The sequence below is a fragment of the Sciurus carolinensis genome, chromosome 12, assembly GCF_902686445.1.
Source record: "Sciurus carolinensis chromosome 12, mSciCar1.2, whole genome shotgun sequence".
In the NCBI taxonomy this organism is placed as follows: domain Eukaryota; kingdom Metazoa; phylum Chordata; class Mammalia; order Rodentia; family Sciuridae; genus Sciurus; species Sciurus carolinensis.
Window position 1 is genome coordinate 94,406,420 of NC_062224.1, and position 16,109 is coordinate 94,422,528.

Sequence of the window (16,109 nt, forward strand, 5' to 3'; positions counted from 1 at the left end):
CTGTTTTCTGCTTCATTGATTTCTCCTTTGATCTTTATTATTTCCTTTCTTATTTCAATTCAGACTTTCCATTCTTTCCTAAAATGGAATCTGTGGTCATTGATTTCAGACTTTTCTTCATTTACTTATGTGTAAAGTGTGTTTCTGGTAGACAATATATACTTAGTTGGATTCTTTTTTTTTTTAATCTACTCTGAGGCTGGATTGGGGTATTTAGAACATTCACGTTTGAATGATGAATGATGAATGATATGATTCAATTCCTATGTACCACATTTATAACTATTTTCTATTCAAGGCACTTGTTATTTTAAAAACTTTCTATATCTTTGGGTTTCACTGAGAATTTTATATGATTCTATTTTATCTCCCTCTTTAGCATATCAATTATGTTCTTTTTGAAAATACCAAAGTAGTTTCCCTCAAATTTGAGACATGTATTCACAACAAATCTAAGTCTGTCTTCTGATAACACTGTGCCACTTACTGGGTGGTATGGGAAACTTAAAAGAGTGTTCCCAATTCTTCCCTTCTGTTCCATATGACACTGTTGTCATTCCTTTTATTTATATGTATTCTATAATCCCTCAATATGTTGTTACTTTTATTATTACTTTAAAGAAGCAGCTATTTTAACTGATCTAAGAGCAAGAATGATAATTATTACTTTATTTTCATGGATTCCTTCTGCTATAATCTTCCTTCCTGAAATCTGAGCTTTTGACTTATATCATTGTCCTTCTTTGTGAAGAACTTGTTTTAACATTTCATGTCCAGTAGGTCTGTTGGCAGTACATTCGCTTCATCGTCTTTGTGTCTGAGAAAATTTTTGTTTTGCTTTTGTGTTTGAAGAAGAATTTTGCTAGATATTGAGATTGCCAATGAATAAATTAAAAAAAATTAATACTCTATCTATCCTCTTGTTTGCATGATTTCTGACCAAAAGTCTACTCTAGTTCTTATCGTAGCTCCTAGATCTTATGGCATTTTTCTCCCTCTGGGTATTTTCTAGATTTCCTCCATTGTCATTAGCTTTTCAGCAACCTGAAGACGATATACAGTTTTTAGTATTTATTCTGCTTGGTGTTCCTTGAACTTCTTGTATCAGGGTTTTTCTGTCTTTAGTTTTGGAAAATCCTCCCCCTTCTCTCCCTCAAGTTTTTTGCAAGCATATCCATAGGGGGAGAATTTCCCAATATGTGTGTGTGGGTGTGTTTAAGACTTAGAAAAGAAAGGTACAACTGAGTAACTTATTTAAAGTCATTAGGGAAAATGAGCACAATTTCTAGCATACCTAACTACTGCCTTTTCCTCCTGGACCTGATATACTTCAATCATTTCTATCAATTCTTTACTTGACTCTAAAGACTTTGCTTTAGGGGATTCTGACATCTAACACAGGTCAAGAATGGCCCTGCAGGAATGTTTTGGTCCACGTCCTCTCCTTCAGTCTTATGATGAACTGGTAGAATAATGCTTCATCAGCCCCTCGTGAATAGGAACTGTAACTCAGTCTTGATATTTGAAGGAAGAGGCTGGTCTTTTGTTGAAGAGGTATCGCAGAAGGTGCGATTCTTACTGTCTTTGTGCTAACACACCTGTGGCTTTTCAGAGAACAGTGCCTGATGGGGTTTATCTATAGGGAAAAGCTGCAGCCTCTGGATTTCTTCCTTTGGCTCTTTTTAGTTTAACTTTTTCCTTTTGAATTTTGGGCTGCCCATCCTTGGGTTTTGGCGCTGGGAACCCTTTCCTGGGATGCTCCTGTGGTTTTGTAACCTTCTTTCCCGATTTAGGTCTAATTCAAGCTGCTGCAGCTGCCTGGCAATCATCTCTGCTTCCAGCTGCAGATGTTGATCGTGTCTCTGAAGTCTGCTTGAAGGGTCAATGGTCCAGTTCAGCTTTCTGGCAGCCGGGCTCAGCCTGGTGCAATCTTTGTTCCAGATGTTTAATGGTAGCCGCCATCTGATTAGTCTTCTTTTCCAAGTGTCTGTTTAGTTCACTTTTCTGTTTTATTCTTAAGTCTGAACTCTGCAACTTAAAAGGAAGTTCATGCTTGAGAGCCCTGAGACAATCCAGCTGCTGCTGCCCAGATGCCGGAGCATCCTGCTTCTCAAAGACATCCTTCTCCAGTTTTTATCCAGCCAATTACATCTCCTGTCTCATGATGATGTGAGTCTCCAGTTCTTTTTCAACACCCATTCACAACTGTGTCTCCTCCTTTAAATACTTCCTTGTTTTACTTGGTGCTTGCCCTCCTGTACTTCTGTCTTGTTTAGGATTCTGCTGATTGGATTCCAACATGAAGAACCTCTCCTCTTTAACTCATCCCATTTTATCTGGAAAGGAATAATTTTGTTGTTTGTAACTGCAAGCACCAGCTTAATATTGGGTTTTTATAATGTATCTACTTTTGCCAGAAGGTTGTTTACAGTGGCATTCAGATGTCTGTTGGGTTCTTCTCAGGGAAAGAGAGAAGGCAGTTGGAGTTGTCAAAAGGCATCTGAGCCAGATCTGGGGAAATCTCTGCACATGTCAAAACTCATCATTTAATAGTGGCAACACTTTCTATGAAGTCAGGCTGATTCCTTTAGCTACAATTTTGGGCTAACATAGAAAAGCAAAGTTGCAAAGAGCAGAAGGCCTGGCACAGAGTAGGTGCCTTACAGACTCTGTGCTGTCCAAAAGCACAATGGTCTTTCGTTCATGACATCTCTCCTGACACAGAAATTCACAACCATTGCTCCTCTGCCCTCTCAAACCTAAAAGGTGAGAAGGAACCATAAATGATCAAATAATGTGATTAATCAACAAAAACACCTCTAGCAAAATTAGCAAAGACCTCTTTCCTGTGAAATTTTGGGCAATCACTCTAAGTAATTTAATTGAAACTCATTTATCACCTCCACTGCTCAGATAACAGATAACATACAATTTTCTATGGTTTTGAAAAATATGACTATATGAAATGACTATACTTTGAACCACCCTTGGGCTTAAAATATTTGAACAGTGAAATATTGTCAAAATGATTGGACTGTGGATCCTAAGCATATGAACTCTGAGAAACTGGAACACTAAGTAGTATTTGTTGAGGCATGTAGTCTCTAATCTTAAATCTATTTCAGTTCGTTCCACAGTGAAAAGCATTAAAAAAATATCACCTGAATAAAACCTGTACTTCCATCATCCCTGAAAGTCAAAACTCTTTTGTTTTTTGTTACTATAACTTAGCTTCTCCTTCTATTAAAGGTCAGAAGTCATAGAGAACATGCCCAGTAAGAAGTATTTATTTATTTTGCCAAAAGAAAAAGTTCTGCAGATATTTTCAGACATTCGAGTCAGGGAGGCTTTTAAAATCATGTCCTTAAAAGTTGGATGCCATGCCATGTGCCTGTAGCGCCAACTCCTAAAGACGCTAAGGCAGGAGAATCACATGAGTTTGGGGCCAGCCTGGGCAAGAGTGAAACCCCATCTCTTAAACAAACAAAACCAACCGCTAAATCCTGTCCTTATTTCTCCATGCATTCTTAGATATTTCTTGTTTCACCAACATTTGCTTACAAGATCTTTCAATACTTATTCGTTCACTCAAAACTTGTTTACATGGCTCCTACTGTGTACCAGGCACTGTGCGAGGTGTTGGGATTTAGCAGTGAGCAGAAAAAAGCACAAGGTTCTCAATTGTGGCATGCACTATCTAATTGAAGAAGAATTTTCAAATAATCATACAAATTAATTAGAATTTATGTCTCTATTGAGTGCTGTAAATCCAATAATCTAGTGCTGTGAGAACATCTAAAGGAGGAGCTGACCTAGGTAAAGAGATCAGGGCAGGCTTCCCTGGGGAAGTAGAAATTGCATGAATAGGTGAGTGATGAGTAAGAGCTGAAATTGTATCCTGTGCAGAGGAACTATTAGGTGCAAAGGCCCTTTGAGCCCAGTGGGCCTGGCATCTTCAAGGAAATGAAAGGAGGCCAGTGAGGTCACTAGAAAAAGCTAGAGTAGGAGTAGGCCCTGCAGGTGTTAGACCATATTAGGGATACTGCCTTTATCCTAATGTTTGGGAGATCTGTCAAAGGTTTACAAGCAATAGGAGAAAAGCTCAGGGTTGTATCTTGGAAGGATCCCTGCAGTTAAAAAGCAAGGAACACATAAGGTGGGGGGACGAGCAGGGGGAGGTGAATTGAGACAATCACAGCCATCCAGTCATCAGATGGTGACATCTTTGATCAGGGTGGTGGCAGAGAATAAGCTGAAGAGAGATAAAAGGTAAAATAAATAGCACTTGGTGGCAAAGGAGATACATGATGTGACTCCTGGGTTCCTCTGTTGGCTCAAATGTATATGAGTGAAGAATCATGCAGACCCGTCATATTTATCCCCCCGGCCAAAAGAAATTAGCACTGTTTCAATGACCTTTCAGAATTCATTTATTCCACCAAAGTTTAAGGAACATCCACTGTGTGTCATTCTGGCTGCTGACGATACAGGAGTGGACAAGGCAGTCTCTCATGGAGTTTCTGTTGTTGCCAGAAACTCTGGTTAAGGTGAAAATTAGTGCAGTCACAGTGGAAACAGTATTTAAACTGGAGGCCAATTTTGTTTTTGGAAAAATCAGAAATAAATGCACTTTTTAGTGCTTCACAATTTCTAAAGTCCTTTACTACCTCACAGATACCAGGGAGGTGTCCTATGGGGAGCCAGAGAAGGTGTTAGGATCTTAAGGTCACAAAGCTACAGGAAGTCAATATTTTGGCTCAGATCTTCCAACTCCAAAATGAAGGTTGCCTCCCTCCCCTGTTTATTAAAACTATAACCAAGAATGAAAAGCAGCCTGCTGAAGGAAAGGGTATTCTTTTTTTACCTAGCGGTTTGAAAAATAACAGATTCCTCAACTAGGAAACAGCACATTCCTGGATTAAGTGTAAGAAACAAAAGTGCCTTTCTTTTGCCTTCATCATTACCTAAAGTCACGTAGTCGGATTCCTTTTTAGCCAAATGAAGGCAAGAGACTCAGGAAAATTCTGATTGTGTATTGATCCATCATGGAAAAAAAAGAGTTTTCAAATGTACTTACACTAGCACCTACAGGGAAGTTTGGAACCAAGGGAAAGAATTTAAAAAGGAGGCCTACATTCACATATGGGCTTCTTTCTTCATTTGAGAAACTTAGTTATGTGAGTAATTTTGGAGCTTGTTTCCGTATTATTTTACTTCTCATTTTAACTGGTCCTTTTTAGATGTTTTCCCTTGTATCTGCCATAATTCCAATCACCAAAATCAAATAAAATCAAATCACATCTGGACTCTAAGGGTTCAATAACATTATTTATCAAAATAAAATTTATTAAAAGTATTCAAAGACCACTTCAAAGTTTAGCTGCCTTCAAGACAGTTTTTGGCACTCATAACGGACACTGAGATTTCCACACAAAGCACACATTCAATTTCACACACCAGTTAACAATTCAAACCAACCTTTTCAGTTTCATCGATACATGAGACAACAGTACTGATGATCTGTAGTCATAAGAACTTCAATACCCTTTCACATAGTAAACATTTTAATGTTACTTAGTATTTAAAAACTAAAACTAAAACTAAACCACTATGTGGTAACATGGACTGATTTAGGGAAAGATGTACAGCCAGCTAGCTAAGGCCACATAATCCCAGACCTATTGATTTTCAATGTTTTTGGAACAACAGTATTACACTGTATCTTTCATCTCACTCTTGCTTTTCCAGTGAGACCCCCCCACATGTTCTTCAGGAAGGGAAGCCCTTCTGACACATGCTTCTCCTTCGTTACTGGCTTCCTGATTCACTACCCAACTTCGAATCAATAGTTCTGAGTGATGTTTCCTGAACACCCAGCCTGAATCCAAGGTCAGTCTTTTGGTAGGTCACAGCCTTTTCTCTCAGGAAAAAGAAAGAAATGTCCTCCATTCTGGGGCTCCTTTTTCCATCTCATGTAGTATGGGGGTCTGTGGTGATCTGTGACTTTTTGCACAAGTCCTGGTAGAATTCTGACTCCAAGAAACGCGGGTAAGAGTTGTTCTCCATCAAGCTATATACCCTTTTCTGGGCAGTAGTGAAGCAGCCACTTGTAGCCTCTTGTATATTTTGGGCAATCAGAGTTTTGGTTTGAAAGTCTATGTTTATCTGAAATAAAACAACAACAAAAAAGTGGTTTATTTGGCATTCAGTGTTAGTGACTAAACTTTAATATTTGAAAACAAAAAATGTAATGTGTGATTAGTTTCAGCCAAGACTGGAGAGACTTAAGTGAAATTTAGGCTAGTGAAGAGGGAGGCCTACTTATTGCCCTCCCCACTTGCCTCTGATTTGATGCTTTCAATTAATTTGTTTTACTTTGGTGCTAAGGACATCCAAATTATGCTGAAATGAAGAACCTTTTTCTTACCTCTTTTGGAGCTTCCTTTTCTATGAAATCAGTATATATTTTCCTTGCTTTTGAGGACAGTTTTTGGGGTGATTTTGTTTTTTTGAAGTCTTCACAGGCCAACCAGAATTCAATATTTTCTTCGCAGAACTCAGATTTTAAAAAAGCCCTGAATGCAGCAAGACCATCTGAAGGAAGGAGAAAGTAAGATTGCAGAGTATGAAGAACCGAGTGACCAGATAATTCCTTTTGCTCTTCCAGTATTTAGATGTAGCAATTCTCTAGATTTCACTCAAGTCTGTGATCCTTAATTTAGCTTTTTAAAGACTAAGATGCCAGTAGGTAAATTGCTTAAGTTGGTGCTCTGCTACAAAAATATATAGCTTTGCTATAAATGCAAAATAAATATTTAGAGGAGAGTCATAAATTCTCAGGAACTAGGGCTCTTGAAAACATTGTATGCAATGGAAAAGCTGACTCAACCCTAACTATGAGCAATGATTGTTTTAAATTTTAGGCTAACTTTTCTTCTCCACCTGGTGTGCATACCACATACATTTTCATGACTAAATACTGAGAAATAAAGGAGAGAAAAATATGCTTTATGCTAGTAATTGTAAAAGCTCTTCCACAAGCTGCTCATTTGTGGTGTGGATGCATCCTCTAGATTCTTGTGATGTTTGCGATGGATCAAATTCAAGATTTTAACTTACATTTACTAGCTAGCAGCTCATCAAATGCTTCTGACCACAGCAGTGCTTCCTCAGGAGAAGGCCTGCAAGAGAAGTTTCATGTATTAGCTTATGCATATCAGAGTTCCTCTTTCGAGTTTAATAACTTGCTATTCATACTTGCAAGTACAGGATTCTTGACTTACTTGATGAAAGTTTGCTGTTTGCTTTTCTTGCTGGTTTTGGGCTTCCCAGGAGTAGAAGAATTGTGCAAGAAATAGCTCAAACGGGTCTTCCAATCTTTTAAACTAAAAAAAAAAAAAAAAAAAAAATTAAATTCACTAAGAGGCAATTGCTTCAATATGCTATTGCAGTTGAAGGCATTTTTACCAAATAAAGTCACCCAGTAGCTACAGACACACCAAATAAGACAAAACAAGAACTCAAGTGACAATCTTAACCCCTTAACATTTAAACCCAGCACCTTATGTGATGAATACGATTGCATGCATTCATCTAACTAGTTTTACACCTAAGGGGAGGATTACCTAAAATCACTAGGATATTTTGATAAATTTAGTTCATGCAGTTCAAAAGACAGATGCTCTTTCTGACCCACAAAAGGCAGTTTCTCTTGTAAGGTTAATTACAATTCTGAGACATTTGGCACTCAATGTAAAGGACAGCAGTGAAACTGCTTTGATACTGGCTGATGATCCTTCTTCTGCGCTTAGAGCAGGAGGTTCTGCACCGCATCAAGGACTTGTACAAAGAGGTGTATGTGTGATTGATTCCTCTGGCTCTCCTCCTTCCCCACCACAATGCTTCTTTTAAGTGGGTACTGCAGAACAATTATTTGTTCCACAGTCGTGACTGGGTACTATCTGCTTTATCATGTTTAAAAAAAATCTAAAACCATTATACTCAGAACCAGTCAAAACATATCATCCAAAAAGTGTGTAAGCTCATCAGAACTCATAATGCAACCTACGAATGCTGGGATGCGCTTCAGCCGCAGTATTCTGATGTCATTTTAAATGCAGAACAAAAAGCCAACCTGCATGCAGTATCTTAGCGCATCTACCACCGCTCTTACACAAAGAATCTTCCTCACTTACTAAACTACCCGAGCGTCCTTTTCTCACAAAACAAGTATCTACCACACAGATTTATAGTAATGTGCAAATTAACTCCCTCCCCATATATTTACTTTTTTTTTTTTTTTTCCCTGCAGAGGCTCAGGCTACAGTTTGCTAAAGTCAAACCGAGACCGAAGATACCGCGTCTGCAGCAAACACGGCGTTAGCGTGTAGGAGCTGGACTGGAGGGTCGCGGGAGAAAGAAAGCCATACTCACAGGGTCCGTTTCATCTTTTCCCGCTTCTCCTCGCTCTTGGGACCGCTGCCTGCGTTCTTGTCCATGGGTACGCAGTCGTGCTGGACAGCCCAGAACATGGCACTTTGCATTATCGTCTTCCCGCAGACGCCGCAGCTGTTTGCTGCGCGGAGCGCACCGCCATATTTAAGATAGGCTGCGGCGCAGGGGCGGGGTCTCAGCGTGCCGGCCCCGCCTCCAGAGATCGCGGATTGGCCGACGCAGGCGGGCTTGGGGCGGGGTCAAGGCGGCCTGCGGCGGTCACGGACACTGCGGAGGGGTCTCGGAGCGAGGGCGCTGTTGACGTAGGCGGCCCCGGCTTCGTGCGCACGCAGGCAAGAAGCTGCGGCCAGAGGGACCCGTGTGGGAGCTGAAAGAGACTTTTCAGTATGAGACGCCGCCGTGACCTTTGCCGAGGCGCGGCGGCCGGCGGGATCGGAGGGCTGCACTGCGGCCTAGGTTGGCTGCCGGCCAGGCCTGGGCGCTCGCCCTCCCTCACCCTTCTTGCTTGCCCCTGCTCGGGCGTGCTGATTCCCCAGCGGGGAAATGCGCTTGCTGCTAGCCGGAGTTCAGCGGCCTTATTTTGAATCAAGACTAGGCTGTTCCTTTTGTGTTTTCTTGAGCGTGCTTTCTCTCTGCGTCCCCTTTCTTGTTTACAGTCATGCTTTATAAAGATTCACCCGAGGCCACCTGGTCTGTAAACTGAGGCTGCAGAGAAACCCTTCCAGTTCCTCCCAGGGACTCCACATAATTTAGGGAAGGAAGCTGAACCAGAGAAACCGGAAAGGATGACTGCCCAGGGCAGGTGCTGTGACCTGCTTTGCAACTTGCCTAGGCGTCATAGAACACTTTTGGGAATGAATATTAGTCAGAGAGGAAACAGGTGAAAGTGACTGTGGGAAGACAGGGCTCTAATTGGGTTTGCATTTTTGATCACCACTAGACAAGTGGCCGAAACCTGTGAGGTTACAGAGCTGCTGCTCAGGAGTCCTCGCGACAGTATCTTCTGCCAACACAGAAATCACAAGGCTTTTATGGTGAGAGCTAAAGGGGAAAACAAAGAATTTGATAACACACTGGAATCATTCTAGTTTAAGAGTGCAAGGAATCAGGATTTCCTCATGAAACATTCTTGGTTGGCTTAGAATTTACCGGAATATTCAACTGACAAAAAGGGTGTCTGTGCTGGAGGGGGAACGTGGGAAGTGGGCAGAGATTAGGTTTGATTGAATAAACTTCATTTTCAAAAACCACCTCTCTCTACTGCAGGCTTTAAGGACAAATAGATTACCTCAACTGCAAAATGATTCCATTTCAGTTTATTATCAGAACTATAAAATGGAATATTCAGTGGGTTTTCCCATCAAGCTTCTAAGTAGGTAGTAAGATTAACAGCAAAGCATTGATTAGGTTGTAAATATTCTCCCTACTTTGTAGTAGACCTGGTAAGAGAAAATTAGAGACATATTCTTGAAAATTGGAACCAGCCAACATATTCATATATTGAGCTGTCAGTAGTTGGAGCTGCAAGTTTGACTTAGCACAATCTGCCTTTAATAGTAAAGGAACAGTTATATACTTATTGTGAGTAGAAAAAGCATTTAGATTTCAGTAATAAATACCCAAAAACATGTTTGCAAGACTATAAGAAGGTAATTTTTCTTAAGGACATGCTCTTCATCCTAAAAGAACTTTACATAATGTTCCAACATCTAGTTCATTTTATGATGATTCAATACAATATGTATAATGTACAAACATTTGCTGTATTAAATATGTGTAATATGCAGATGTGTTTGCTTTTTCTCACTAATACAAACCTAAATATATTTTTCACTTAGAACCTTGGACTTTAGAATTTACACATAGACATTGATCTTCACTGGTAGGCTAGGAGTGCTGACAAGAGACAGCAGAGATAGAGAAAACATGGGCAAGTTCACATGCTGGACTTGTGTCAATTCGGAGACCTGTTTAGAGCCAGTGCTTCTTTACCAGTAAAAAATTAACTGCTGTCACACCTGCTCGAGTCCCAGTTTTTCCTATGTAATGAAAATAATATCTTTCTTGCCAGCCTCATAGAATGTTATATAAATCTTATATGAAAAGCCTTTTATAAATTCTAAAGTTCTATATAAAAGTTTATTGTTAATGCGCATATGTGTGAAAAAGGAATCCAAGGCATAGCTTTCCAAGATAGGATTAACTCAGTGAATTAGGTTATATATGTGTAAATTCTATTAAGTATCCAAATAATGTTGCAGATTTGTAAAATATCAAGTTCATGATAGATATTTAATAAATGGTGTCTGGATAACACCTGAATAAGGAAAATAAGCAAAGATTAACAGTTAAACTCTTCAGAGATCTCCAAGCCAGAGTAGTTCAATCATCTTAATATATTAAAGGTGAATATAGATGTGTTCATGTAAACAACTGATTTGAATGCAGACTATCCTTGATAGTTTAATATCTAAGCATTCTCCCAGCCCCAGTACTGGGGATTAAACTCAGGGATGCTCTACCACTGAGTTAGAACCCCAGCCTCCCCTGCTTTTTTGGTGGTACTGGGAACTGAATCCAGGGCTTGTGCACATGCTAGGCAAATGCTCTACCACTGAACTTCATCCTCAGTCCACTTATCATCTTTAATTTGAGATAGGGGTCTCATTAAGTTGCCCAGGCTGGCCTTGAACTTGCAATCTCTCTGTCTCATCTTCCCCAGTAGCTGGGATTACAGGAATGAGCCAGAGCATTGAGCTAGTATTTGCTTTTTCATAAACCTTTTCAGACTGAAAACTCAAAAGGCAGAAATTATTTTTGTCTGAAAATTGTATGGTTGATTGACAAATCTGAACATAAATCAGTTTAAAATTTTTATTTTAAGGGAAAATTTTAAGAGGTAAGGCAATACCTGCTGTTCACAGAAACCTTTTTCTTAAAATGTCGCCATGTCTTTTTAAAGACAGGCTAACATTTTTAAAGAGTAAACTATAATTTTTGATGACTTCCCTTTGGATTTTTTTGTTGCAGTTAGGTTTTAGGTAAATAGGATTGCTTCATATTAAGATGACACATATTTTCCATTCTGGGGTGGAGGAAGAAACAAGGCAGTGGGTTGTAAAAGTTGCACAGCAAAACCACATTGGGAGAATGGCTGATAAAGGAATACATTTTCCATGTTGATTCTACCACGCCCTCTACTGGAGAGACTGAACACCTAAGTGGCAGAGGCTCTCAGGGTGGGTAGTGAACTTTTAAAAATTTTTAGAAGTTTAAATTATAGAAAAGGCAAATAAAAATATAAGTTTCTAACAAAACCAAAGAGATATTATGAAGAGTAAACATCTCCTATGCCACAATTCTCTTCTCTAGTATTTACTGTGAACAAAAATATTTATATATACTCTCATATTTCAGAAATTTAGAAACAAAAATATATGCTTAAAAAACATAAGAGCATCATTCTAACTATTAATCTGTGCTTCATTTTTTCAGCTAATAAGATATTTTAGTTCTTAAATTTGTAAGAGCTGTGAATCTGTCAAATTTCTTGTGAAACCCTAAATAGTTGGTTCGTTTAAAAAAAGGAAAAAAAAAATTAAGAAATGCCAGGTAGTAAAGTGTGTGTTGAATAATTGGAAAAAATGAAAACTTTTGTGCTTTTCTGTTGATGATGTTTGAGGACATGTGTCTCACTCCTTTCCTCCCTTCCTTATTTAACTTCGGTAAAATATTTTTATCATAATGACCATATGACTTCACAAGATTCTATACTCCATCTCTTACCTGTAATATGATCTGAGATATGAAAATTAAAATTAATTTCTTGAAATGTAATTTCCATACCAAGAAGCTAAGAGAAAACTAGCATTTTTTTTTTTTCAGGAATAAATCAGAGTTTAAAACTAACACTTGGTGTGTATTATAGAGCAATTAATAATTTTACCAGTCCTTGTATTGGCAATTCCAGTTAGTTTACCTCATGATTCTACCTAATTTCATGCATGGCATGGAGTATGTTGTACTTCAAATGCAGGCAGGGCCTACTTAAATTTAATAGCCCCTCTTCATGAAAATATCAGGATTGTTTTTGGAAACTAATAACCAAACACAAAGAAGTTTTTGTTTTTTATTTTTCTGAATAAAAACTGCTAACATATATTGAAATATCTCTATTAGGTTTCTGAAGTTACTAGTCCTGTATGTGAAAGACTATAAATTTGAGGTATAAATTAGGGAATTGTTTCCTTTGGCTGCTTTCTTTTTGTGCATGGAAAACCAGGGGGAGTAGGTGATTATAAGTACTTTCTTATAAAATAAGTTGCATAGATGGCATTTTGTCTATGAAGTTTAGAGGTAAAGCTAGGAATTTCTTTCTTGGCGTCTATTCTAAATGGGATTTTAATTTTGTCTACAGAAATAGGACAAGTGTCCTGTTGATTATTACTATTTTTTAAATTTTGATATATTAGGCTAATGATATAGAAGATTTCAAAAAGGTCTAATATGCTCTCAGTGACTTAGTCACTGAACATATTTTCTGCCTCCTTTTAAAAATTTTATTATTTATTTTTTTCAGTTAACCCAGGGTGCTTAACCACTGAACCACAGTTCCAGACCTTTTATTTTCTATTTTGAGACAGGATCTTGCTGAGTTGCTTAGGGCCTGGCTAAGTTGGTGAGGCTGACTCTGAACTCATGACCCCCTGCCTCAGCCTTCTCAGTCTCTGGAATTACAGATGAGTACCACTGTGCCTGGCCACTGTCCTTTTTAAAAATTTAAGTGTGAAGAAAGGCTATTTTTTTGTTTAGATAATGAGGTATTCATTTGTGCTGATTTTTTTCTTCAGTATACCGATGATTCCTGCATTAATCCACTTTAGACACTGATTTTCACATGTCTTTGATTCATCAACTACTTCATATTAACCTGAAACCTTGTGTATATTCTCTGGCAAATATTTTTGAAACAAAATTTCTAAACTCTCAATAGAGAATTGGGAAAAGAGTAATGAATACTTTTAAGGAGATGCCAGTAGGCCTTGACACAGTTGTCATGTTACAAGTATTCAAGTCTTGAATTCCAAGCTAATGGCACTGGTACCCCACAAACGTCCCAGTTTTTAAAGACAAAATAATTTTGCATTTCTTTTTGGAAGGTGCTCTTGAAAGAGAAGAGTGACTGGAGGGGTTGTCCGTAATTGGGACACTTGTTATTTTTTCCTAGTTCTTGCTCTATTTTAGTTACCACCTCTGGCAAATCGTTCAGTCTTTTTGTGCCCAGTTTTCTAATTTGTAGAGTGCAAAGATGTTCAAAGTGCTAGGAATGCCCTGGGCATGTTGGTCCCATGGCAATACATAGTGCACCAAGTTGTTCTTTAGCAAAACTTTGGTAGAAGGGCTTGTCTCTTCTAAGGTGTTTCTTTTGCCTGTTTTACTGCTTTTCTCCTAAAACCCACAATTAACTATTATTCCTGAGGTAGCATGTTCTCTTTTTAGGTGGACAAGTTGAAAGAAAGTCCTTCCTATCTCCTATTGAAGGAGTAACAGGACAGTTTCTGCCTTGCTCCTAAGAGGAACTGGTATGTTAAAGATGGAAGTGACCTGATGGGATTTCTGCTTCTGTAGTCCTGATACTGGGGAGACTGTGTCTCCAATACACTTGACACTCACTCCTGGACCCTGTGCCATCTTAGCTCAATTCCAGTCCTTTCTTGGGGACCTTTATCCTGCTGGGTTTCCTGGTGTTCCTCCTGGGTTTTTCCAAATGCCCTATCAGGCACATTTGTGCTATACTTTATGAAAATACTTTTGTTCTTTTAAAGCAGATTTAGGTTGACAATAAAATTGAAAGGAAGTTACAGAAATATGTCTTATGCTCTCTGCCCCTACACATACATAGCCTATTATTTACATTCTTAACCAAAGTGGTACATTTGTTACCATTGATGAACCCATACTAACACATCAATATCATCCAGAGCTCCTAGTTACATTAGGGTTCACTGTTGGTATTGTTAATTCTATAAGTTTAGATAGATGTATAATAACATATATTCATCCTTATAGCATCATGCAGAATATTTTCACTGCCTTAAAAATCCTTTCTATTCTGCCTATTTCTCTCTCTGTCCCCAACAACTTGGCAGCTCCTGATCTTTTTAATGTCTCCATAGTTTTGTCTTTTCCAGAATATCATATTGTAGTTGAAATCATACAGTATTTAGCTTCTTCAGATTGACTTATTTCACTTAGTTACCACTAAGTGCATAAGTTGCCTTTATGTCCTTTCATGGCTTGATAGCTATTTTCTTTTTAGCGCTGAATAACCCATTGTCTGAAGGTACCACACACCTACTGAAGGACATCTTGATTACTTCCAAGTTTTGGCAATCAGGAATAAGACTGAAAAATCTGTGCAAAAGTTTTGTGCGACTGTTTTCAGCACCCTTGGGTAAATACTAAGGAGCATGAATGCTCAATTACAAGCTAAGAATATGCTTCCTTTCTAAAGAAACATTCTGGTTTGCAAAGTGGCTATACTATATTGCATCCCCATCGGCAATAAGTGAAAGTTCCTGTGGCTCCATGTCCTCACCAGCATTTCATGGTGTCAGTGTTCTGAATTTTGTCCACTCTAATAGATGTGTAGTGGTATGTCAGTGTTTTCATTTCCCTGATAGCATATGATGCGAAACATCTTTTTGTATGATTGTTTACCATCTGCATATGAGGTGTTGAATCCTTGGTCTGTTTTTAAATTGGCATGTGTATTTTCTTATTGTTAAGTTTTCAAATTGTATTTTTTAAATAACAGTCCTTTTAAAGATATATTTGTGTATTTTTCCCCCTGATTTATGGCTTGTCTTTTATGTTCTTGACATTGTCTTTCACAGAGTAGAAATTTTTACTTTCAATTAAGTCCATGTTATTACTTTCTTGGAGTGTGCTTTTGCTGTCCTATGTAAAAAGTCATTGCCAAATCTAAGATCACCTGTATTTTTTCCTTTGTTATCTTCTAGGAGTATTATGTTTTTTTTTATTTTACATTTTGAGTTTTTTTAATAGTTATTTTTGGAAATATTTAAGTTCTCCCTGAAAAATGTTTTACAAATGTCTAACTTTTCACTTATCAATCTTTTCGTCTGTTTTAGAGTAATTCTTCACAGTTTACCGGGTGAATTCTCTCTGCACTGTATATTTGGTACAATTCATTGATTTTCTCAATGCAGTGTGGGAGGCACTGAAATTCCCTACTGGAGCTTTGGTGTCTCCTAACTACACTTGTTCCCCTGTCATATTGTAGTGCATCTTTCTCCCATAGTCAGGAGACTGTGGTTTGTGCATCAACTATTTATTTCCTTCAATTAATTATTTGTAGTAAACATTTGGTTTCATTTTCTTTGAGATCTTAAAAATAAATTTTAAAAGAAGCCCAATGGACATGATGGCATACACCTGTTATTCCAGTGATTTGGGAGGCTGAAGCAGGAGGATTGCAAGTTTGAGTCCAGCCTAGCAACATAGCAAGACCTTGTTGCAAAATAAAAAATAAAAGGGACTGGGGATGTAGCTCAATGTCAGAGTGCCCCTGGTTTCAATTCTCAGTACCAATAAACTAAACTAAACTCAGCTGAAGCCAGCATAGTCACTTG

The 16,109-nt window shown here is 38.3% G+C and overlaps 1 protein-coding gene and 1 pseudogene across 1 annotated transcript; both read right to left on the minus strand.

Annotated features, from left to right (window-relative positions):
* Positions 1-1,589: 1,589 nt before the first annotated feature.
* LOC124961434 (protein RUFY3-like) lies at positions 1,590-3,525 on the minus strand (annotated as a pseudogene).
* Positions 3,526-5,315: 1,790 nt separating this feature from the next.
* Positions 5,316-8,588, minus strand: Rgs2 (regulator of G protein signaling 2). The gene is made up of 5 exons (XM_047521663.1): positions 8,434-8,588; positions 7,284-7,385; positions 7,120-7,181; positions 6,428-6,594; positions 5,316-6,165 (listed from the first exon to the last, which is right to left on the minus strand). Exons 1-5 carry the CDS (start codon positions 8,541-8,543, stop codon positions 5,971-5,973), a joined length of 636 nt encoding a protein of 211 aa, XP_047377619.1. The 5' UTR covers positions 8,544-8,588; the 3' UTR covers positions 5,316-5,970.
* Between the last annotated feature and the right edge of the window lie 7,521 nt (positions 8,589-16,109).